Here is a 26,454-nt window from a genome sequence, read left to right as displayed (position 1 = left end):
AATATTAAATTAAAAATGTATAATTAACAAAAAAAATATACATATGTACATATGTACAAAAATACTTTTTAAAAAAAAATTAGAATTAAAAAATAAGTAAAATATAAATTATTATTATAAAAAAAAACATCAAAAAATAAGTAAAATACAATATAAAAAAATTATAAAAATATTTAAAATATTTAAAATAAACAAAATATATTTAAAATAAACAAAAAAAATATAAGATTAGCAAAAAAAATATATAAGATTAGCAAAAAAAAAATAATATTAACAAAATATATGTATATAAAAAAAAAAACAAATAAACAAAAAAATAAAATAGTAAAACAAAATAAAATATTAAAAAATTTTACAATAGCAAAAAAATTTAATATTAAAAAGAAACAAAATAAAATATTAAACAAAATGAAATATTAAAAAAGTATAAGAATAATAAAAAAAAAAATTAACAGAATAAAAATAATAAATTGTTTAAATAAAAAAGGTTGGAAAAAAAATATCTAAAAGAAAATATGAAAAATAAAAATAAAAACTATGTAAAAAAATATATGTATATTACAAAAAAAATTAATATTACATACAAAATTAATTTATGGTTAATTTTGAGATAAAAAAGTTTTAATTTTTTTCCTAATGGCTATATATAACGTCTTTTATATAAACAAAAATAATAAATAGGATGTTTAATGTTAAAATGATTAAGTGTTAAAAGGAGGTATATAACTTTTATGCTAGTATTAAATTTTTTTAAGTAAATGATAATTCTTTAAATTTTTTATTAACAAATTAATTTTTTTTACAAATTTTTTTTTTATTGTTGTAAAACAATTAAGATTGCTTACCAAATAAAAATAAGAAGCAAATGAGTAAGAAAAAAATGCATTAAAATAAGAAATTACATTGAGGGGATACATGGGCTCTTCAAAAAAAAAAAAATTATTGTCTTATCTATAACAACTCTTGAACATTGCCCTAAATTCTTAAGTTGATATCAGTAATAGTTTTGGAGATACAACCTTGAAAAGTTGCGCGCTCGAGGTCAGCTATATAGGCACTCAAAACTTTAAACGCGTTTTTATCGAAACTGTGTTTTCAAATTCGGTTGTCAAGATTTTTCGCGAACTACTCAACCGATCTTAATGAAATTTTACGCAAATCTTTGAGCTATAATTTACAAGGTCTTGAAAGAAGGATTTTTTTCTGTTCAATTACAACTGTTTAAAAAACAAAAATTGTCGAGAAATGTTTAACAAAATATTTATGTTTTTGTAAAATCGTCTGCCAAAAAATTTGTATTATCCCAATACCTAATTAGTGGTCTTAGTTCAAACACGTATTTTTTTCTTTTTACTTTTGATGATCCTGTTGGAAATGACGTCGTAATGACCGAGTTTTGAATATTTTGCTTTGAAAATTTCACAAAATCGTTATGTCTTTATTATCTTGATTCAAAATATGTAACTGCGGAATAATAAAAAGTTTGAGTAAAATATTTCATTTTTATATGAAAAAAAAATTATTGAAAATATGTCGTTTTTTGCTCGATGAAACCCATGTAATCCCTTAAGAAGTTAGGCTTCATAATTTTTATATAACGTAAACCGTAGAAATTTTCTCTTTTTTTAATATATTAATTAAAAAACTTAAAAATTTAAATGAAAACAATTTTTTATGGAATGTGAAAACACAAATTTTACAATTTCATTTTTTCATTACAAATATGTTTTTCAATTTTATGTGCATAATTTAAACAATAAAAAAATAACACTTTTAAGCACATGAACGCTTGTAAGCATGTAAGTAGTATTATATGTAAACCTTAAGGCGTTTCTTGAAATTTATTTAACAAATATATGAGTGTGAAATAAAAAGAAATTTTTTGTTTTTTCTTGTATTTATTAATTAATTAATTAAATACAATAATTATTTATTGTTTAACTTAGCTTTTGACTTTTGTTAACTGCATTCATACCGAAAGACTAACACGCACACAGAGATTTTTTCAGATTCGTAAATAACACTTTTGCAGCGTCTTTCCACATGCATACAGACACTGTCACATGTTAACACAGGCATTCGCACTTAGAAAAATTCACATCGATAAATGTTTAAACTCTAGCTTTAGTTTTCAATTCAAGTTTTTTCTTTTTTTGTTTTTGTTTTTGCTTTTTGCTTACGCTTTCGTTTTTGCAGTTCAGTTACAATTTTGCAATATTGTATTTTTGTATGTATGTAATTTTTTCTTAGTTTTTATTTGCTTTTCTACATTTTTTAATTTTTTGTATTTTTGCATTGTTTTGTAGTTTTTTTGAGTTTTTGAGTTTTTTAGTTTTATATATATATATATATTTTAGTTTATTTTTAAATATTTTTTTTAATATTTTAATTTATTTTTAAATATTTTTTTTAGTATTTTAATTTATTTTTAAATATTTTAATTTATTTTTAAATATTTTTTTTAAGTTATTAATTAATTATACATTATGCTTTTGCAGTTAAATACAAACATATGTTATATATCTACAAACCTTTGATTTAAATAAATTTTTCAAAATTTAAATTTGTTGCAAGCTGTGTACGCACGTGCTATAGTGGACACACATTTGTTGTTAACAAATTGAAAGGTTAAATTACAAAAAGTTTTACATGCTCGAAACGCAGCTTAGTTTGCCTTATACATTGTATATAGTACATATACAAATGTATTAAATATTTTATACATATATATATATTTTTATATTATATTATATATAAATAAAGCGTGTATTTTGGGTGTAACGTTTTTTTTTATGTTTTAATATTGTATATGCGCTTATGTGTGTATGCATTTATATGTATATATATGTGAGTGTGTGTGGTTTCTTCATTACTTTGTGGTACAATATTTCCCTAGTTTTTACTTTTTTGTTTGTTTTTGTTTTCCTTCTCAAACTTTACAGTTATTGTTGCTGTTTCCATCTATTTTACAATTGCTTTCATGTTCTGGACTCTCTGTCTGTGCTCAAAAGTTCATGCACATACATAATTTGCATACATGTACATATGTATATTTATTTATGTATGTATGCAAGTAAGTATATATTTATTTTTATATTTAGCACTGAAAATTTTAACTCTCTAATTAGTATTATTATTTTAAAAATACGTATTAAGTTTAGCTTTAAATATTTTTAAATTATAAATAAATATTTTCAAGTGTTCTTGAACTTTTTTATATTTTACAATATTCATATTATGTTTGGGCGTAAACAAAGTTAGTGGAAGCAGCTTGGGCACAAAGGCACTGCTGTTTGTTGGAACTTAGTTTTAAGCGAATGCGCAAATTCAGCTTCGCAAGTGTCGCCACATTTTTGCAAAGCAAAACCTTTCAGCATCGTACATTTTGCAAGAAAGTTGAAAGATCCATTGAAAATTACATAACTCCGCACACAGAGCCACGCTTGTTGTTTTTGCATTTAAATTACATATACATACATATATATTTGTATTAGATTAGCAAACGAGTGCTTAGATTGTATATATGTATAGGTAAATATATATGTCTGTAATTAACGTTTTAATAATTAATTATTAATAAACGCGCATACACTTAGCTTATCAATATGAAATATAACTATATTATGTACTTGCTTACCTACATTTATATATGTATATGCATGTATGTATGTATTTAATATTTATCGTTTAAGTTTAAATGTTTTAAAGCGCGAATTTCTTAAGCTTCACTTCGCTTTGCACGCCATTTATTTATGTGGATTGTATTTACTGCCTAGTACATATTTATGTATGTACAAATCAGTTTTCTTGTTTAAGCAAATGCACTGTTATTAATTGCGCCTGAAAGTGCACTATGTCAGCTAAGTCGAGTTGCAAATTTGTGCTGCAACTAAAGAAAAAGCAGAAGTCATTGAGATACGGTTGAATAAATGGACATTCCGAATTGGAATTTTGAAAAATATATATATAATATTAAACAAAGATGAAATTAAAAAAAACACTAAATATTAAAAAATATATATGTATATTAAAAATAAAATAAAATAAAATATTAAAAATAAAATAAAATATATAAAATAAAATATTAAAAAAATATAAGATTAACAAAAAAAATTTAGTATTAAAAAGAAATGATATATTAAAAAATACAAGATTAACAAAAAAAATTAACAGAATAAAAAAACATTACTAAAAATTTTTATTAACCAAAAGGTTTAAAAAAAATATATAAAAGAAAAATAAAGTAAAAAAGGTTTAAAAAATATATATATAAAGAAAAATAAAATAAAAAATATATTTTAAAAAAATATTAAAAAAATATATATTAAAAAATGTATAGTAAAAAAAACATATATGTATATTAAACAAATATATATATTTAAAAAACACATAATATTAAAAAGTTGATTAAATATTTAATTTTATGTTACAGTTATTTAATAGTAATTACCTCATTTGATTTTTAGGCAACAAACTGCATTAGATTAACTATTATAATTTGAAAATTTCGAACTTAGTAGAAAACGGCATTTCTAAGAGAATACCGATTTTCGAAAACAAAAATGCTTAAATAAGAAAAATAAAACTGTACTTGCTAATTTCCAAGCGTTCAATTCATAACATTAACACACACTGTTAGCCTAAGAAATACTTTTTTTTTTTGTTCTCCAATATCAAATTATTTTTTTGCAATATAATTTTCGAAGTGGTCAAGTGTGTTGTACAAATTTCGACATTTTTAAATTTAAGCTACGCATTTTTTAATATATCTAGTAAATTATACATTTTTGATTTTTAATAACGTTAACATAATGTAAACGTTTACGTAGTACAACATGAATCTCATGAATCTAGCAACAGAGAAGCCGCATAAAATTATAAGAAAAGTAAATTAGCATTACTTTATCGAAACTTATTTTAAACATGCATACCTTTTATAAAATATCGCATTTAAAACATAAATTAAGTTTTTAAATATTTTGCTTGCTGTTTATAACATTAAGACTAAAATATATATATATGTATATTTTTTCATTTTATTTCAACTATGCAACTCAAGTACTCACAGACTCAGGCGTGTTTTATGGATGGAGTGTGTATGTTTGTGTGTCTATTTTACATTTTTCTCTCAACTCAGCTGCTTTGAGCGCAAACAAGCGCAGCACTTTTTCTTTCTACTAAATCACAAACAGCATTATTACTATTTTTTTTTTTTGCTTTGTTTTTATATATTAAATGTGTATTTTATTTTATTATTATTATTTGCTTCTTTTCTTGCAAGGAACCACATACTCGTACACTATAATGGCAAAATATGTTATCTTAAGAGTGTAAATATAACAATGAGACTAGGCGCAGCGCACACGAACGCGCTAAAATTTCAAACAAACCTAATTTAATTATTGAAAACTATTTTTCGAACATGCATTGAATTTAAAAATGTTATGTTAAATGCAAAAATAGATTTTTGGTAATGAAATATTTAAAAAAAAAATAAAAAAATAATAACAAAAAAAAGGAGTGACACATGTTAGTGTTTAAGAAGTTTGCAATTTTTGCCTAAAGCATTTCACGAAAAATATGATCGAAAACAATTAAATGAAAAGTAACAAATTTATGTTTTAGCTATGTAATTACCCTGAGCCACATTTTCGCTACTTGCTGCTTAATAAAAATTCATTTTTTCTACATATTGTATGTATTTGTATTTGACTACCAGCGTAGCTGTGTGTGTGTGTGTATGTGCTTATTTGAAAAGCGCCGCGCATTAAATGATATGCAATTCGTATTTGTAAATATATACATATGTATGTATGTAGAGCAAATATTGCGCGCAGCTAATGGCAAATAATTGCTAAATAACATAAGGTGATATGTGAAAGAAAAGCAAAACTGAAGGCCACGTTATACGCACATGCAATTTGTTTTTTTTTTTTTTGTATTTTTGTTTGGCGATGAGTAATGTTTGCTGTAAACCATGCTTTGATTACGCACACACACAGCAGTGCTAAAAAAAAAAGAAGATATATGCAAGGCGATGCTAGAAACGACAGACGGCCATGAAGTTTTGCGTTGTGAATTTAGCGCGTATTTTTGGAAAAAATAAAAATAAAAAAGATCACTAGCGCTTCAACACCATAATTTTATGGCGCACATTCTTTATGCATTATTGTAGGAAATTTCAATTTTTTTCATATTTAACAAATAGTCATATTTACCTATACATGATTCTAACAGTTTAATGAACTCAACTGTTACTGTTTAGTTATGTATGTATGCATACAAGTATATACTCGTAAATGTGCTATGCTATTTATACATATGTATGCATTATTGCGTTATTTTGTAAATTTCAAATTCGAAAATTAACGGTAAGTTAATTATAGTTGAAGTTGCTATTTAAGTTTGATTATTTTTTACATAATACAAATATACACAATATTAATTGAAGATGTTTGTTTAGAGGAAACTTTGTTATAAACATGAATAGCATGTAGAGTACATGTAAATATTTGTTTATACTTTTTATTAATAGTTTATAAATCAATTCAATATATTTGTTCACTAGCAAATATTTTCTATTTTCCATTTGTCAACCTAAACACGAAAAATATCTTAACGTGTTCATTGAGTTTGCGGTGTACGGTTAATTTCGAATTAAAAAACTTGATCGAAAATTCATTAATTTTTTTTAGTTCCAAATTGTTTCACATTTAGCTACAAATACATGGTAGAAAAATTTTAATAATTTATATATTTATTATTTGCTTTCAGTAATTATCATAAATATTTTGCAGTGAATTATTTTTATTTTTGGTTTTCATTATTTTTTTTATATATCGTTTGCTTTTTATATGTATATATTACAACGTACTTACATAGTTTGCCGATTTTAAGCATTTAAATTTGTTTAATTTGGAAATTCCGTTTGCAGAACTTCAAACATACAAACGTTCATACATTTATTGAAATAATTACAGTTGCCTTATGCTCTTATACTCTTGAAATGCAATCTAACTAACGCAACGCTATCTTTGTTGCAACATTTAATTTTTTACGCAAAGCAACAGTTGCCGTAGCCAAGTTCCTGTTAAGTCTCTTAGGTATGTGCACATTCATTTATAAATACATAGATATATTTTTAAATATTAAATGTCGGTATGTACAAGTTGGAAGAAAGTTTTTAGCATAGAAAATTGAAATAGGGACAATGCTCGATATTTCAATAACTAACAAATGCATTTTATATTAATGCTTTCAAAAATTTCAAAATAATTCATAAAACAAAGCAAAAAACATATAAAATGAAAAAAAAAAATAAAATAAAAAAATATATACAAAAAAAAACATATAAAAAAAAACTTAAAAATAAAAAAAAAATATTAGTACATAAAATAAAAAAAAATATTAGAACATAAAATAAAATTAAAAACCAAAAATGAATGCAAATTTTGCTATATAAAAAAGTTTTGAAAAAAACATAACAGTAAATCCAAATAAAATATATCAGACATGAAAAATTCAACAATTTCAATTATACAGCAAAAACAGTTTATAAAAAAAAATTTGAAAATTAAAAAAAAAAAATTGAAAAGTTAAAACAAAATTGGATATTAAAATAAAAAATTATAAAAATTTTTTTGTTAAAAAATGTGAACAGTTTAAAAATATTTAAATCAAAAATATAAAAAAAAATGCAACTTTTACTAAATAAAATTTTTTTGAAAAACAACAGTAAATCCAAAAAAAATATATCAGACACGAAAAATTCGACAAAAATTCAATCATACAGCAAATGAATGTAAAAAAACCACGAATTATAGAAAAAAATTAGACAAATGTAAAAAAAAAATATTAGAGGAAAAAAAAGAAAATTATAAAATAAAAATTATTTATTCTTAATTTTGAAAAATAGAAAATTCAGATTTACATAAGAAAATAAATTAATATTTTGTTAAAAAATGTGTAAAGTTTAAAATAATTTTTGAAAAATAGAAAATTCAGATCTACGTAAGATAGTAAATGAATATTTTATCAAAAAATGTGAAAAGTTTAAAAATATTTTTTAAAAATAGAATTAAAAAATATATGTAAAAATTAAAATAAAAAAAAATAAAATTAAAAAAAGGATAATAAAAAAATTAAAATAAAACAATTTAAATAAAAAAAAATAATTTAAATAAAAAAAATAAAATAATAAATGTGAAAAGTTTAAAATATTTAAATCAAAATATTTTTGAAAAATAGGAAATTCAGATTTACATAAAATTATTGAATATTTTGTTAAAAATGTGAAAAGTTTAAAAATATTTTTGAAAAATAGAAATTAAAAAAAAAATGTGAAAATTAAAAAAAAAAATTAATAAAAATGTAAATAAACACGTATTTATTTTTAACTTTGAAAAATAGAAAATTCAGTTTTACATGAGAAAATAAACGAATATTTTGTTAAAAAATGTGAAAAGTTTCAAAATATTTAAATTATGACAAATAAGCGAAATTAATTTGTACATTGTTTTTGTAATAAAGGAATTAAAATGTATCAAGCCAACTGCGTAGTGAACAGCAAATTATAACATAGAAATTATATAATTATGTATATATAAACATTATAGTTAAAAAATAATTGTAATTTGTAAATATGCAACAAGCAGTGATTGTGCTTATGCACGACTAATTCAGTTGAGCATAATATTTTTATTACTTGGTTGAAGCTTTTTTGGAGCAAACAAAAAAAAAAAAACAAAAAAAATTTACTTTTTTTGACAATTTTTAAATTTTTCCTAATGTATGTTGTATTTTATTTGCAGAGCTCTGTCTACAGCGCTGTAAATGTAGTAAAAAAAAGGAAAAATAAATTCAATAAGTTATAACTGCAAACACACAAAATGAATAGAAAACTCAATGCTATTAATAAAATTAAAAAAAAAAAACAATCATGACCGATATTTTACGCTCTGCCATTATTAGTAATTTTTATTAATACACAATTGTATGCGTTAGAAATTAGTTCACTTCAATTATTAACGCACTTAATTTGTATGCTTTCAATTTTAACTAATCTTAAGACTTCATGCAGCATTAGTGCGCTTTTTAGTAAAGCTATTGCTAACCGTTATTTTATTTGATTTTTTGATTTGTTTTTTGTTTTGTTTTTTCAATTATAAATAAGCTTAGAATACTTACTAAGTATATAGTACATTGAAGAATATTTAGTTCATTACTTTTTATTGTATTTTGTTTTTGTTTGCAAATTTTGTTGCTATTTTTAGTAGTTTAGTAAGTGTTAAATAAGTTTTAATATCGCGTGATTTCATTGCCATTATTAATTATACAATTACAACTTTTATTTTTTAGTATTAGCGGCATATGCGTATGTGTGTGTGTGCATGTATGTAAATGTTTGCCACCATATGAGTTGTGTACATGTGTGTGTGTGTTTAACATTATTTATTTTATTTTTGTAATTTATGCATTATTTAAATAGTTCAGTTGATTTGCTTTACCGCTAGTCTACTTATTGGCTTTATTTATGATGTGTTATATATGCCTTTTTCGTGTGTTTTGTCTGCGCCATCGCTACGTTTGCTCGCAAGCAGAACGCGCGCTGGCATGCTGCATAGGAGACGCTGCTGCTACAGTTACAATTGAAATATGTTAGTCGTGTTTAGATTTTATGTGCGATTTTATTTAATTTTGCTATTCGCCACACGACTAGCTATGCTGCACGCACGCACTCACTGAGTGCAGTCGGCGTTCCGAAACAGCAGCACAGCATGTATATAAATTTAAACATACAGTCATAAAGTACATCTATAGTAGCTAATTATATATTTAAATGTATATATATATACATATATATATATATATATTTTTTTTTTTTTTGTATATATACGCATGTCTATAACTACTATATGTATTGTACAGCTTCTTTTGCTTGCGAACTGTTAAATAGTGCACATCCAAAGCGCCATAGTGCGCCAAGTTTCCATTTCAGTCACGTTTCCGCTTGCCCGACATTTGCTGCCTTGTAAAAACAACTGCACTTTATGCCCTGCGTTCACAGCGTTACACACAATGCTGTTTCAGTTGTTCATAACAATTCATTAAATTAGCATATAAAATTATTTAAATGTGTATTTTAATGCATAGTTTCCATTTGCATAAAAATATTTTTTTTTGTACAGTACATATGAGCGTTTTCATGCAGCGCAAGTTTACGTTGCTTTGCTTAGTTCTTCATACATACGCTTTTCTACATACGAGTATATACGTTTGCTTGCTTTTAATTCAATTTTCATAATAATATTTTTTCATATTTATTTCAATTCATGTTTTACGCGCATTTAAACATTGTCTCTCTCTTTCTCTCTCTTCCTCTAACTCTCTCTCTTTCGCTATGGATTTCGAATTCGTATTTAATTTATAAACTAACATTTCACTGATTAACTTCTAAGTAAATTAAAATAGTATTTATATTAGTTGTTAAGAGTTTCAGCGTAATAGTGCATTAGAAGGCGTTAAAAGCACACAAGCAGCCATGTACAGACAAAAAGCAATCAATATACACATATATATATATTTTTTTTTTTTGGTTAGTTAGTAGGCCATACATATATTTATGTGTAGTGTTTATCTTTTTCATATATATACATATATATACTTGTATATAACAAGTATGCTTTCTACACACGCGCTGTTCTTCCCACACTGTATTTGCATTTTATGTGAATATTTTCTTTTTTGTAATTCTTTGCCTTTGCGTGCTCACGTTTGCGCAGTTCTTTTTATAATATAATATAATTAAACACTTATAATAACATACTTTAAATAAGCAACTATACGTACAAGATCGTTTATTGACAATGCAACGCGCAGCCACGGCACTAAGTACAGCGTAACGACGCTTTAATTTAACCAAACAACAGCAAAACAAGCACGCACTTGTTGCAGCGCTTAACCGAAATAACAAAAAACGCCATAAGCCGTTAACTATGCGTTATGCAGTTTGCTAAAGTTGACAGTCATGCCTACGCCAAGCGCGTGTAGGCACGCTGTAGCTGTCAAATTGTATCAGACGCTGTGGCTGTTGGTTTTTTGACGCTGTGGGCGTGTTTGTCATTTTTATATTTGCGCTTTGTTTATGTTGTAATGCAGTGATTGTGGTGCCTATGTATTTGCTGCTGCTGTTGTGGCGGCGTTTTATTGTCCTTCGTAGAATTTCGTCACTTTAGCCACTTCCTCCCAAGCTATGGAAATAAGTAGAAAAATAAAATTAGTACATACAACTTTTGCAAGGCCACAATGTAAAGTAGGCGTACGCTTAGTGAGCTGAAATTTTCATTATGTGGCAGCGCTATATGCCCACACTGTCGATTACTACAATTACAGGTTGGTGGAAAAGTTTCTGCTCTCAACAAGAAATAGCACTACCAGCTCTAAATTTTTTTTTTTTTTCCTCAAGTTGCTACAACTGTCGTGAGCACACATGCAAAGTTACAAGTCATTCTGTCAAGGAATTTTGTTGATTGATTAGCTGCAGAAAGGTAAAATAATCAACACTGAATATTATTGCTCAGCTGAATGAAAGAATTCGTGAGAAAAAACCTGGTTTGCAGCACAAAAAAAAACTTTTTCAGCAAGACAATGCACCCGCTCAAAAAGTTGTTTTAACAATGACAAAATTCAACGAATTAAAGTACGTATTGCTTGAGCATTCACCGTATTCACCAGTGACTACCACCTCTTCAGAAACCTGTAACAATTCCTACGTGGAAAGCATTTTTCGTCGAATGAAGCAGCTATTACAGCTGTAGTCAGGTATTTTACAGCGCTTCCGGAAACTCATTATAGGAATGGGATTAAATTAATGGTGAATCATTGCAATAAGTGTTTTGAAGTAAGGGAGATTATATTGCATAAAAAAATATACTTCGTAACAGAAACAGTATTTTTTCATTACGCGCGCAGAAACTTTTCAACCAACATGTATTTTCTGTGCCAACACCTTGAACCCACTCAAACACTCGTGTTGCTTGCTTGCACTTACCGGATCCAATGAAATCCACAATAATCTCGTTATGCTGCAACGCGTTGTATGCGTTCGACACTGTGGGCGGTATGAAATGTATGTCGAATTCTTTGCGTTGCATATTCACCACAACGGCTGCTGTGGCATTTGGTGATTGTGGCGGCGGTGTGCTGCCCGAAACATCATATGAATTTGCATTGTTGTTGCTGCTACTGCTGCGACTGCGCGAGGCACTATTACTACTGCTACTTTGGTGGTAGTGATAGTGCTGCTGTTGATGGTATTGACTATGATAATGGTGTTGTTGTTGATAGTTATTCGGCGTATCACGCGTGTATGCGGATTGTGAGCGTTGCTCGCGCTGTTGTGGCGGCTCGTAGGCATTGCCGTAGGAAGTACTTCTATATTGTTGTTGATGTTTGTGCCGATATGAACGTTGCTGTTGCAGCGGTGGTGGCTGCATGGGTGGCTGTTGCTGTTGCTGTTCGGCGGCTGCGCGGGCCGCAGCTATAATAGCGGTCTCAATGTCATTGCAAGTCTCCAGTTGTTGCAATTTTTGCGTTTCGCTATTACGCCGCTGCAACTGCTGTTGCTGTTGTTGCTGCAGTTCAGCGTCGTTTGCGGCCGCACTTACAGCGCTGTTATTGTCAATCACGTTGGCTTGATCAACGCTGTTGCTGACCACGTTAACGACAGCAATTACTGGCGTTTTCACAATATGTGCAATGTCCTTAACAACAGGTATGTTGCTTAAGGGCGGTCCGATAAACGTTGGCTGTGGAGATGTTGCTCTGACGGCTGCATAGAGCGCCACGTTCTCTACGAACGGTGTAACATTGTTGTCGCTAGCCAATTCTACTGGTGCGACGGCATTTTTTGTATGCGCACTGTTTGCAACAGCGGTGCTCAATGTTGCAGCGATCGCTGGCTGCAGCTGCTGCTGTGTCGCCAACTCATCGGCTGCCAACTCATCCGTGCACTCGTCTTCGGCAAGGTTGTCGTCGAAAAACTTCAATTCGTCCTCGTTGAAGTCGCCAAATGTGAATTCAATGCCAACGGCGCTGCTGTCGCCGGCGCGATCATCATTCAAAATTATAACTGCCGGCCGGTTGCTGGGCGCACTGCAATTCAGCGCACCTACCACAGCGCCGGCATTTGCAAAGTTGCTTGCCGTTGTGGCAGCTGCTGCTGTATGGCTTTTGCCGCTATTAGTGGCGTTGCTAACATGCAACCGTTGCGGTTTGCTCACAATGGGTGGCATCACAACCGTTTCGCTGCCCGCATCCATATTTGGTTGTGAGCGCGTAGTTTTACCACTAGTAACTATATCCATGGATGTCGCTTGCGTCTGTGTGGCTGTACTCAGCTTTTGTGCAACGTGAGCATGCGGCTCAGAGTTTGTTGTTAAGCTTATGGTCGCATCTGTGCTCAGCACTGGCTGTGACTTCTCTTTCTTGCTTTTCCGTGCTGTAATGAACGCAGCGCTTAACTCGGCCGTCTGCGCAGCTAAGTTTGTAGTTGCGTTTGCAAGTGCGTTGTTCGCTGTCGGCGGTGCAAATACAGCTGTTGGCGACTTTTCTTTTGACTTGCGCGCCGGCATTGTTACTGGCGCCATCGTAACATTTGCTGCAGCTGTAATGGCTGTAATGGCCGCATTGGCCGGTACTGCTGTGTATGCAGCTGGAGCGCCTGAGGTAGTTATTGCTGCAACTGTTGCTGGCTGCGTCGCTGCTGCTGCTGCAGGACTAGAGTCTTGCGTTAATAACGATTGTGATACAGAGCAGCTTTTGACCACGAGCTGTTTGGCAGCTGCGGCGAAATTAAATTTAGTGGAACTAGCAGCATTTGCAGGTGGCATTGAACTGGCGGCCAGCGTTGGTATACCACTACTGCACACTGCGCCAGCAACAAGTGTGGCGGCAGCCGTTGGTGGTGAAATGGATACGTTGGTGGCGCTATTACGTTTCATTGTCTTTGCTAAGGCCGGATACTGCTGATCCAGGTTACTGCTGTTGAAACTGTAACTATCATGTTCGACACTTTTTGACTTTTTTAGCGTCTGCATCTGTTGCTGTGGTGACTGTTGTTGCTGCATTGGCTGTTGTTGTGGCAAGCGCGCTGTGCTGCCACTGCTGGCTTCAACCTTGTTGACATCCGTTACGTTATTGCTGTCTGTAACAGCAGTAACAGCAGCGGTAGCGCTTGCTGCAACGGCTGCGTCGACTGTGTGGCCAGCCACTTTTTCACCGTTTGCCATAGCTACAATGTTAGGCTGGGCGTTTATTTGTGCGGGTGCGGCAACTAGACTCTGAGAATATGATATAGTTTTCGATGCGGCGGCAACTATAGGTATGACTGCGGCTGCTATGTTTGGCTTGCTGTTATCTGACGTCGTCGCAATCGTAGCATTGCTGGAACCCAGCTCAGGGAAATCCGGTTTGATGGTGAGCTTCTTGCTCTTACCCTGTTTGCTGGCCGTACTTGTTGCTGCGGCAGCAACAGCTGCTGCCGTGGAGGAGCTGTTACTGGCATTTGACAGTGTGGCTGGTGTGGCAATTTCAGCATTGTTGGCCACTTGTGTCGGCAATTGCTCGCACGTATTGTTGGCAATAGTAGGCGAGTTATTAATGCCATTTGCCGTTGCATTGTTGTTGTTTGCCGCATCGAGACTGGGCCAACGATCCGCAGCAGCTGCCGCGGCGATATGTGCATAGGAAATCGGCGCCGAGCCTGGTGAACCACCGCTCGCCGTACTCTTCGGTGTTTCTGGCGTGGTTGTGGTCGATGCGTCACACTGCTTGTGACGCTGTCTGTTTTTGGTCGCTGAAGCTGTGGTTGATTCTATGGGCAAGGAATGCACCGAATCGAGATCACTAGAATCGGATTTCTCCGAAGGTGGCACTGAGGAAGTTGATTTACGACGCGACTTGTCTGTGGCGCCGCTGTTCACATTGTGTGCATGATGATGATGTTGCTGCTGCTGTTGTTGTTGCTGATAATGCTGATGGTGATGGTAAGGACCTTGCTGTTGCTGATGTTGATAGCCATATTGCTGATGTGTGTAGTTGTTATTGTAGCTATTATTATTATAATTGGAATTATAATTATTGCGATAATCCAGGCGTCCATCTTCGCCGAAGCTGTTGTTGTTACTGCCACTGCCACCACCATTGCCATAAGAGTTAAATCCATGCGCATTATTGTTATGGTATTTATAACGTGATTGTTGCTGCTGCTGCTGCTGTTGTTGTTGTTGTGACACATTATTATTATTGTTATTGTTATTGCTGTTGTTGTTATTTTTCTGTGCATTTAATACCATATTGTGCGCTCGCATAGTTGTGCCACAATTATTATTATTATTATTATTATAGCTGTTGTGGCCACTGTTGTTGTTGCTGTTGTTATAATTCGAGTTTTGTGTAAAATGAGTTTCGTCAATGGAAGCGCGCTGCTTCTTTGGCTTCTTCTTTTTGGTAACCACATGAAATTCGGCCGTCTCGGATATCAGCGCATTCATAGACAATAAGTCGATTGCCGAGAATATCGGGGTACCGGCATCTTGACGCTCCACCGAGTTGGCAATCGGAGTATGCATAATGCTCTCGGACCTTTTGCGTTTCTCCAACTTGTCGGTACGCTCAAGCTTTTCAATTTTCTCCTGCTTTTCTGCCTTTTCAATTTTATCATTTCTATCATGTTTATCCAGTTTTGTATTGCCGTCAAGCTTATTATTTGTCAGTTTATCCTGCCTATCACTTTCTTTATCCTTCTCCTTCTCCTTGCCTTTATCTTTTTCGACATCGCGTTCTTTATCTTTATCTTTATCCTTCTCCTTACTCTTTTTATCTTTCTTCTCCTTCACCTTGTCCTCACCGCTACTAGCAACGGAGCCACTGTTACTGCCAGCACCGCCAACACTGCCTTCAGTGCCCAAATATTGCAACTCCTCCGTGCCCCATGAACGTCGTTCGCCTTTGCGATTGCTCGCCGTTGTATTTGCATTGGTGGCAACGACAGTCGTTGACTTGCCACCGCTAGTTGGCGAAGTGTTTGCGCCTTCCTTGCTGCCACCGTCAAAGTTTTTATTTATATCAGCTATTGAGGCAGAATTATTCTTGCCACCCTTGCCGCCGCCACCACCACTGCCTTTGTTGCGCATTGTGACATTGTTGCTCTCAGTTGTGGCAGCCGATTGTTTAAGTTCGCCAACATCGATCTTGGCACAACTACGCAACTCCTCCAGCGAATTGCTTTTCTTTATTTTACTCTGTTTCACTTTCTCCTTTTTGCGTTCTTTCTTTTTATTATTTTCGGCGAATTTGCTGCCACCACTACCACTCTGCTTGCTATCCTCCTCTATGAACTTCAGCAATACCTCGACTGGATCCTTGCCGCGGTAACCAGCCTCATTCTCAACATCGACAGGTATGGTGTTATCCTTTTGCGGCTTCTTCTTAGCTTTGGCCTTCGCCTGCGATTGACCTGCACTAACAGTAATGCTGCTGCTGCTGCTGCTATTGTGCTGCTGACGTTCGCAGTCGTTGCCGTTCTCGTCAGTCTGACGCTGGCGCAGTAAAAATAACACATATTAAGTTTTAGGTTCTCAATTATTTTCGCATTGTATTACAACTTACCGATAATGGTAGTGATTTTGTGTAGCTGCCAATACCGATACTGTTGGTGCCGACACCGCCAGCTGAATTATTACTTGAATTGCTGATGGCAACACCACTGTTTGCTGTTATGGTTCCGGACGACTTTGCTGTAACTGCTGCATTCAAACTGACGCCGGCGTTGTCGCCCTTCTCACCCATCACCGATTTAATGGACCGGTAACGCTCGTCTAACGGCATCGGGAGGGAACAGGACGCAGCCGCCGACTTGAGTTTGTTGCCAAGATTATTAACTGAAATGGCTACTTCACCACTCTCACACAAACTACCATCGCCGCCATCGATTTGATGAAAACGAATTACTTCGTCGACATAATGATGGGAGTGTGCTGGTGCGAAATCCACACCCTCGCCACGGTGCAAATTTGGACGCGGTATGCGCATATCAATATCTACACGTTCATAATACGGCAAGCCCTTATATATTGTGATAAAGTAAAACAATATTGTAAGTATAAAATATGCAAAAATATGAAAATCATGTTATATGTATTACCTGCCCGCCATCTTGTGCTTTTGATGGTAAAATTTGCTGCTGCTGTTGAATATCGATCATATCGCCAATATTAATAATATAATCACTACTACCACTAATGGAATTGGCAGTTTTTACTGGATTATTAACAATACCCGCGCCAGTTGCCATCGTGCCACCAACACTATGGCCACTCGCTGTGGTCGCCATATTCCCAGCGCCACCAATGACACTTGTCACGCTAGCACCAACACTGTTGCCACTGTCCTTACTGCATACACCTACCGAATTCGTGCCAGCACTGCCACTGGTACCTGTACCGCCAGTAGTTGCGTTGGGATCACCACCAGCAAGACCAAGTATGCGACGAACAGGTTTATCCGCGTAGACAGGTGTCTGCTGTTCAAAGCTATTTAGCAAACAATTGGCGTTTGGATCGCTAACAGCCAGACCAACTACGCCGACCAATGTCTTATTGCTGTTCAAAGCAACAGTAGCACTTTCCACGCCTGGTAAAATACCGCGACGCACACGTTTATCCGTGTATACGGACGATTGTTGGCCAAAGCTGCTTAGCAAGCAATTGGCCACATTGACGTTGCTGGGTAAACTGCCACCCTCACGTTGACGTGAAGACACAGACGTGTTTTTCTTGTGACGTGATGTATGATTTTGGCGTCGATAATCGGATGGCAGCTGTAATAGATCTTGCAATGAGCCACCCTGCTTCTGCTGATGACGACTCTGTGAATGCGGATGATGACGATGACTATCTGTACGTGTCGATGTTATGCCCAGATCTTCATTTTCCACCTTCTGCAGCAAATCCTGCAATATACATAATACGATTTTAATTAAGTATTAGTTTTTAATGTTAAATTTAATGTTTGCCAACCAAGAATATTTCGCTTTTATCTTTTTTGTCCTTGGGTGTCTTGTAATTGTAGGCCTCGTCGAGTAACTTTTTTAACTCAGGTTCTTCTAAATCGGAGATATCAGATTTCTGTAATAACGAAGAGAAAATTTATTTAAAACTTAAGAAAAATTGTAAATTTCTCGCTATCGTATAGAAAGAGCGCACAATTACTTAAAATATATATTATAGAAACATTTATATGATAATGTAATAATAATTATTTCATTTCAAAATCTCGAAACGTAAAGCGAATCATAACCGTATTATATGCATATATAGTAGGTATTTGGTACTTGATTTTATTAAAATCCGTTAATTGTTCACACGATAAAAGTACATTTAAAATAAAACTACAAAGTTTATAATTATAATTTTCTTTGCACACTGGTTTTGCAATATTTTCTCTACAACTAACTTATACGATATGAAAGAAGAAAAAAAAAACACATTAACGTATATGCGTCCTACACATTTAAGTGTTTATAATAATTTCACTAAAGATGTTGATCACAGTAAAACTTTTTTGACATATGAAAAAAACAATTTTATATTATTTGCTCTGCCCTTGCAGTAATGCGGTTTTTGGTTTGCCTTTAAATCGTAACACCGTACCCCTTTATTTGCTCCCGGACGGACATACACCGGAAAACCAACGGCCTGTGCGTTTTCCACCGAACCAAGCATACCAAACCGTTGTGTTCGACATGTGTTGCTTTTGCTTTTCAGTAATTGGGAGTTGTCGCAATGCTCACCGCTAACGGGGCATTGCGGTTTTCTATGTTTATATGTTTATTCTTTTCTATCAGGTGCTGATAGAAAAAAAAACCTATCACCGAACAGTTTTAACTTAGTTATTATTCTGTTTTGACACCATTAATACGTATTCGTGGGAATAAGGAGGGAGGGGTATGGACTATAAACGAAAAAGTTTTTGTAATAAATGCTTATGTATTTCAAATGGCAATGCAAAAGAGTATGTTCATTTGTGTGCATGTATGTATGTACATATGTGAAATAATTAAAAATATATATACATATATTTATAATAATGAACCCTTTATAAAGGTATACATGCACTGAACAACAAACCACATTAAGTTACTAAATTGAATATATGCGTTGAAGTGGAGACGGTTAATAATAGAGCTATAAGTTGAAATTTTATTAAACTAAACACTGCGTTGTGCAATGTGTGTCAAATTTAGGTGCAACGGATTGGATGTTGCTGTTGCGATCAAAGTACGGATCAAAAGCTGAAGGTTAAGAAAGAGAGTATTTTTAGTTTCTATAGCTGTCTGTAGTTTGAAGCCATAACTATATTAAAATATATATTACAGAAAGCGCATCCATTATTTTCCATCAAATTAGTAGTATAAAATAATACAGTTCATATGACATCGCCTTATCTTCGGCAAATATAATATATATGTAAATATAAATATATATGAACGTACTATGTACGAGTATACGTCACTATCACTTATTTTCTGAATTTAGAAAGATATTAATAATTAGCGTAAAAAAAATTATGAATGTTCTGTGAAATGAAAAAGCTAGATAAATATCTGAGAAAGACTGTTACAACTGCACAAACAACAGATTTTATATGTGCATATTTGTACTAGGAGAAAGGTGAACGTTTTTAAGGCCACACTATTGATTTCCTACGGTTTTTTTTTATTTTTATTAAACTTCATTAGCAGTTGTCTTTCCATACAAGCTGCTGTGTGATGATGGCCTTCGTCCTCACACATATTTATACACTTTAAATATCAACTACGTACCGTTCGTATAAGAACCGCAAACTTAAATTACACATTTACATTACTGGTAGCAGTAAGTGAGTTAATTCTGTTAATAGCACTACTAGAACTAATGAAATATAGGTACATCACAGCATTAAACTTACCTTTGTGTCAGTTGATGCATTTGTATTGGCGTCATCTGTTTTTCCAGCATTGGCAATGTTCACAATAGTGGTATGTTCTAGTGAAGAATTTTTGCCGGTGATACCACCTGTATCTGCTGGTGTATTAGATGTGGTATTGTTTGCAGCGGCGGTACCGTTGCCTCCAGCTGACTTGGCGACAGCAGCATCAGACATTGGATTGTTTGGCAAATTGGCGTTAATATGGTCTTTGTTGGTTTTATTTGATGGTATGAAAGATGTTGGTGTTGGTGTGGGAGTCGGTGTTGTTGTCGTTGAAGTTGTTGTTGTGGTTATTTCACTTAAAGTGGCACCGGCTATGGACACAATAGGTGTGTCAGGTATGATGGTAGCAGCGATCGATGCGGTGACGGATAGAAGAGTCTTACCACTGATTTCATTGTTCATTTTTCCGCATCAGAGGGGGAGATGGGCAAACCAATGCCATTAAAATGGCCTAATTAGTATTTGCTTGATAGCTCGCAAATCGTAGCGTATGCAAAATTCTTAATATGAATTTTTTGCGACAATCGAAAAATGTACGTTGTGATGTTAAATATTATGTGTAATTCTATACACTGCTCGTTATTAAAATAATTTGCTCTATTCCACTAGCGTGAGTACCCAGATAGTTGTCCAATGCCGGTGTATCCGCCACGGACGTACGTGGCTATGGCGACGTTTGCGTATGTAACCACAATTGCAGTGCCAGCACTTTGTAACCAATCAATGATTTTGTGTCTGCTTGTCTGCCAAAGTATTTCTTTTTAATGATTTACTTATTATTTTTTTAATTTTTCATTTTACTGTCAAAGAGTTGCACTGAAAACCAAATAACACATATCAGAATATTTTCTATACTGATTGTATGATTACTAACCTATCTATTTCCATAATTATATATAATACATAATAATTATTTTAATATAGTTTTGAAAAGCTCCTTTTTCTTTTCCTGTGAATTTAAAAAACTTTTTATATCATTTTACACGATTTTTCGCTGCGTAACATACACAAAGCAAAACATAAAAAATAGCGATTTGTCAAAAAAAAAAGAAAAAAAAAACTTCGCCATTTCAATCGCTTGAGCCGACATGCCGCATACTGCAACAACATTTGATTAAAAGAGACAACACTACAACCTAATATATGAATCGAAGAAAAGCAACAATATGTACGAAAATCTAAAATGGAAACAAAGATTACTTTTATGGTTATAATTTCAGAAGTCTTTTGGAATAAACTTTAAGCTAATTAAAACTTGCATAGAGCCAAAATTTGTAAACAGCAGCAAATATTCACTTTAGCAGTTGTATTGAGTAAGCAATCTAATAAATAAATACCTAATCCTATCTGTCATACGAGAGACAATATTGCAACCCTGTTCCTTTAATTTTTTTTGTATTTTGGCAAATACACCTAAAATTGGTTTCGAAAAGCGATCGTACAAAATGAGGTAATTTTAGTGCAGGTAAAATTTTTTTTAGTTCTCTTCACAACAAACAACTTAAGTCTTGATTCACAAATCATATTTCATATCCCAGTCAAATTACTTCAGAAATAACTTTGACTTTCGTACAATATGCGCATGACTTTCATGAGATTGCCTCATCTTTCACAATGTAGAGGTTTGAAAACACGTCATATGCAATGATTGAACCTCTGTATTTAATTCTCAAACTTATTTAGCTTATCCTTTGCGCTTACTTTACACAGTTTCCCGTTAGCGTCATGAGTTCACTTATATCGTTAATGGCTTACAAATGTGTCAACCTTTTTGCGTCAAGTATATTTATGATCGTAGTAAAGCGTAGTGTTGAATGCACAATGCAGATCGGTAACTGCTACGCACAAAATCCTACATACATTGACTTCGTCGTTTTAACTACTTTTCTGCCCGCACTCTAATCCTTTTCTTACATTTACGTTTCTTCATTCACGCCGTATTTCCAACTTTTTGTTCTGCTTTGAACATTTACACACACACACACTGCCACCAATGCTTCTTCTACTTTTTTTTCATTCTGCCTTAGCCAGTTAAAATTTCAACGCATTTTCTGCATCAACGCGTTCCTTTCATAACTTGCTTTTAGTTTTTTCAAGTTTTTTTAAGTCAAATTATTATTCTTTGTTATTTTATAACAATTTTCACAAGGTTTTAATGCACGAAATTGTCTGCTCAAAATTCACAAGGACTGTGACCAGAAAATCTATTCGAGGTTTTTTCGTTTCGTTTCAACTTCGCGATGAACGAGCAAATTTCCCTACAGAGTTGCAATTAAAAGTTACGATCATACATTTATTTAAATACTGATATTGCGATTTATGATGAAAAGATTAATTGAGAGGGCATAGGATATACTCATAAACTGTGGTAGTTTTCTTAAATTTTATTTATGGTCCCCAATTGGATTGTTTTTCCTTTAGGAAGTAAAAAAGTACTATTAACAGTGTCTTAATTTTTAAAATGTCGCCACCCTGACAATGTTATTTTCGACTTTGTTGTGCCATACACTGAACGTACTACACCCAATTTGTTGTAGAAACTCTTTCAGAAAGAAAAATTCTGGTAGAACAAAAAGTCCAGTAAACTGCAGTTAAATGCGTTCAGCATTTTAAAATTGCATTCCAAGGAAATAAAAGTTCAAAATAAAAATATCATATATTTAGTTGTTTAAATTTAAACAGTGTCCAACTAAGCACATCTTTACAATAAAGTGTGGGGGCTCGGTTATTAGCAATTAACATTACTAATATCCGTGGTGTCGTCATCATTAGCTATTGCGGTTTCGGAAGGATATCATCAGTATTTAAGTGTACAATACAAACGTCTGTTTGTTATAGTAACGTTGCAAACCAAGAGCTGCAGTAAAAACCAGAGAGAAATATCATGGCGCTAACAGAACACGATAACGTCTTCTTTTTTGTTCCAAATCTAATTGGTACGTACTAATGTAATGTACACGTAATTGTAGTGCAACACCTACATGGCATGACAAACGTAGAATGGAATGTTAATTCAATTAACCTGTCTAAGATAATTTTTGTAACTATGCATACTTTTCGATTACTTATTGATTTTCCACATGTATATGGGGTAACTAATTTATTTGCTGCTCTTTATAGGATATGCGCGCATTGTACTAGCGTTGATAGCTTTCTGGTGCATGTCTACTAATTATGTGGCCGCCGGATGGTGCTACGTCATTAGCGCTCTACTAGATGCCGTAGACGGGCATGCGGCGCGTGCATTTAATCAAAGTGAGTGTTATAAATTCAATTTGATCGTTTAGTGTAAGCAAGTATGTTATAAATTTAAGAAATCGAAATATATCGTTTGATAAGAATTATTACAGTTAAGAAACCAAAAAATAATCTATATAGATATGTATTTGCTGATTAGGACTTTAATCTAAGAATTATTCGCTACATTCATAGTTAAAACTTAAAAGTATATACTTGTAATAAAATGCATAAATTGTTTTCTTATCTGTACAGATTTATTTATTTATGTCACGATGCAATGCAATTGCATATGCATAAATTTGTGTACATATATAGGGAAAGTGCAAAAGTCAGCAATTTATCTCTACTGTAAATAATATTAAGTATAAACCTATTAAACACATTTTAATTATTTTCTTAGGTACACGTTTCGGCGCGATGTTGGATCAATTGACCGATCGTTGTGGTACTATGGGTCTTTTGGTTACGCTCAGCTACTTTTATCCCAAATATATGTTCTGGTTCCAGGTCTCAATCGCCATTGATATTGCTTGTCATTGGCTTTATATGCAAACGTAAGAAAGTGGAAGTAAAAAAAAAATTAACTATATTTAGATTTATACATCTTTCTAGGAGCGTCATGGTGGGAAAAACATCACACAAATCATTCGATGTTAAGGAAAATGTAATAATGCGTACTTATTATCAGAAAAATGTGCTCACATTTATGTGCTGCGCAAATGAACTATTTTATGTTTGCCTGTATCTTTTATATTTCACTTACGGGCCATTAAGTAAGTTGTCACAACTTGTTCTTAGTCAAATTGTTGAATACTTAACAAATATGTTTTTTTTGTTTCATCAATAGTCTTTGGAATGTCCTTGTTTAAACTTTTGGCTATCGTCATGGCGCCATTTGCTCTACTGAAGTCTTTAATCTCCTGCTTGCATGCTTATGTAGCCAGTATTGACTTGGTCGCTTTAGATATGCGCGAACGTGAGGCAAAGCGTGAAAAGGAGGAGGGCAAAAAGGCAGAATAATTCTACCTGTTGGAGTCTTCGAAATAATTTTGCGATGTATATAATTTTATACAAATTTATATATCGATCATTTGCGCGTTTCGTTAAAATATTTATTATTAATAGTATGAGTGTTGTTTAGTCGTAATTAATTTAATTTATTTCGTATTTAAAATGCAATATTTTTTTCCTAAAATTAAATAGTTAATTTCCATTATTTACTCTAAGGCTTAAAAGTGTACCTACATAATTATTAAACTTCATATCTTAAATCACATTGTCTAAAAAAAAACAAATTAAAAAAAAAAAAATATTGAAAGCATGCACGTAGTAGTATTTTTATTGTGACTAAGTGAATAATAAGCATATGTAGAAGAAATGTAAACGAAAAAAAAAATATTTTCATTTCATATTAACAAAATAACGACATGCAACAAAATTAATCATTATCTGTAGACATTTATTGTTACGCATAATTGTAATTTATGGATGAGTAAAATACGAAATTAAAATATTGTTGTAAAAAATTTATAAATTTCTTCCAAGCAACCATACTGAATGTACATTGATATATGTAATTTGAAATAAGAGAATTAGTGAAGATTTGAAAGAGTTCAAAACGAAAGAAAAATTGAAAATGGAGAGCCATATATAGGGTATTTGTATATACAATTATACTAACTAAACTATCTGAATTTATGAATGTAACTCTCACATTTATGCTTAATGCACATTATATATATATATTTGTAGAAAAAATCTACTTCAATTCGCATATGTGAAATCTATAATAAACACTGAATGTCTCAAAACTCGTTTAAAATAAAAGTATACTGCTAGAATATGCTGAGAGGATTGATATACATAAGTATATGACAATGAGTATGGAAGAGAAACTTGTATGCCTTGCATGTTTCTTCTACTGGCATAAAATATTTCCACACATTTTTGTGAATGCTAACAAACTGTGATTATCCTTGCCAAGGTCGACGTCATAGCTACGCGGGTTGGAATGTTCTTCCCTAACTCGATTCAAGCCACTTTTACATTCAAACACACATGTATATTAAACACAAATGCATATACATACGCGCACATTCCAATTGCACAGCACTTTCAAAATATTCACTGAATATACCCAACGAATCAGCTGTTTAATGTTGTTTTGCTCACAGCTGCTATCCCACGAGCCATAAAAAAAACTTTTCTATATTTAAGTAAATTTTTTAGTTACAAAATATTTAATTATTTGTAAATAAAGCCAACATGGTGTCTATACTTTCAAGAGTGAAAGACGTAATAAAATACAGCATGATGTATGCTTGTCTTACGCACTGTACTTTTGAATATGTCGGTGATTTTGTGGTGGTAAGGTGGAAAAAGAAATACGAGGCCAATTTCAACTAATAATACATTTTCAGTGCAACGGTCCATCAATGGAACCTACATTGCATTCGAAAAACATCTTGCTGACAGAACGCATATCCACACGTTTTCATAATCCGCGACGAGGCGATATAATCATTGCTGTGTCTCCCACCGATCCCAAGCAATTCATTTGCAAACGCATTGTAGGCATACCTGGAGATCGAATCGTTTTAAAAAACAACACAAAACCAATTGAAACTGATATCGATGCTTTAGTAACAAGTAAAACACAAAAAATAAATAATTTTCAAGATGAAATAGATGTGCCTCGTGGTTACATATGGATTGAAGGTGACAACAGTGAAAATAGTTCGGATTCACGATACTATGGTCCAGTACCATTAGGACTAGTGAAAAGCCGGGTAGTGTGTCGACTTTGGCCGATAAAGGAAGCGCGTATGTTATAGGCACAAAGTTTAATGAGAATTTATTTTCTCACAAGTAGTAAATATACTATTGTTATTTCTGTAAGCTTACAAATAAAATACTTGACCAAAAAATCAATAGAATCTAGTAGCTTTATAAATAATTAATTTTATTTTTACATGTTAAATAGTTTTTCTTTCAAGAATTATTTAAAAACATATGTATTTACATACATACATATGTACATATGCTTTGATAAGAAATGTTAGGGGAAACAAACAAATATTCATGCATCTGGCAACTACAAATTAATGAATTTGCGCGTGTTGCTTTTGTTTACCCTTTACTTTTATAAAGTTAACAATAAAGAAAATAATAATATCTTTTTAC

The 26,454-nt window shown here is 32.4% G+C and overlaps 3 protein-coding genes and 1 long non-coding RNA gene across 6 annotated transcripts; 3 read left to right on the top strand and 1 right to left on the bottom strand.

Moving 5' to 3' along the window:
- Window positions 1-1,878: 1,878 nt before the first annotated feature.
- Window positions 1,879-20,433, bottom strand: tyf (twenty-four). Of its 3 annotated transcripts, XR_011396744.1 has the most exons (7): window positions 20,008-20,433; window positions 18,078-18,185; window positions 17,204-18,010; window positions 16,669-17,124; window positions 12,050-16,598; window positions 10,849-11,249; window positions 1,879-3,889 (listed from the first exon to the last, which is right to left on the bottom strand). XR_011396744.1 is itself a non-coding variant. In XM_014239978.3 (6 exons), exons 1-6 carry the CDS (start codon window positions 20,431-20,433, stop codon window positions 11,203-11,205), a joined length of 6,393 nt encoding a protein of 2,130 aa, XP_014095453.3. In that variant the 3' UTR covers window positions 8,949-11,202. The 3 variants fall into 3 exon arrangements, 2 of the variants coding, with proteins under 2 accessions (XP_014095453.3, XP_036215262.2); XM_014239978.3 differs by lacking the exon at window positions 1,879-3,889 and having other exon boundaries at window positions 8,949-11,249; XM_036359369.2 differs by lacking the exons at window positions 1,879-3,889; window positions 20,008-20,433 and adding an exon at window positions 18,711-18,814 and having other exon boundaries at window positions 8,949-11,249.
- Window positions 18,863-20,736, top strand: LOC138857598 (uncharacterized). Its single transcript, XR_011396745.1, has 3 exons — window positions 18,863-19,095; window positions 19,164-20,564; window positions 20,641-20,736. It is a non-coding gene; the product is annotated as an uncharacterized lncRNA (long non-coding RNA).
- A 1,802-nt stretch (window positions 20,737-22,538) lies between these two features.
- Window positions 22,539-25,082, top strand: Pis (phosphatidylinositol synthase). The gene is made up of 5 exons (XM_014239969.3): window positions 22,539-22,967; window positions 23,152-23,286; window positions 23,672-23,825; window positions 23,884-24,044; window positions 24,119-25,082. The coding sequence occupies exons 1-5, from the start codon at window positions 22,916-22,918 to the stop codon at window positions 24,289-24,291; spliced, it is 675 nt and encodes a 224-aa protein (XP_014095444.1). The 5' UTR covers window positions 22,539-22,915; the 3' UTR covers window positions 24,292-25,082.
- A 327-nt stretch (window positions 25,083-25,409) lies between these two features.
- On the top strand, window positions 25,410-26,453 carry LOC106621222 (mitochondrial inner membrane protease subunit 1). Its single transcript, XM_014239970.3, has 2 exons — window positions 25,410-25,638; window positions 25,692-26,453. The coding sequence occupies exons 1-2, from the start codon at window positions 25,537-25,539 to the stop codon at window positions 26,103-26,105; spliced, it is 516 nt and encodes a 171-aa protein (XP_014095445.2). The 5' UTR covers window positions 25,410-25,536; the 3' UTR covers window positions 26,106-26,453.
- The last annotated feature ends 1 nt before the right edge of the window (window position 26,454 follows it).

The sequence above is a fragment of the Bactrocera oleae genome, chromosome 5 (genome assembly GCF_042242935.1).
Source record: "Bactrocera oleae isolate idBacOlea1 chromosome 5, idBacOlea1, whole genome shotgun sequence".
In the NCBI taxonomy this organism is placed as follows: Eukaryota; Metazoa; Arthropoda; class Insecta; order Diptera; family Tephritidae; genus Bactrocera; species Bactrocera oleae.
The sequence above is the reverse complement of the archived record's forward strand: the minus strand, read 5'-3'. Positions and strand labels throughout refer to the sequence as shown.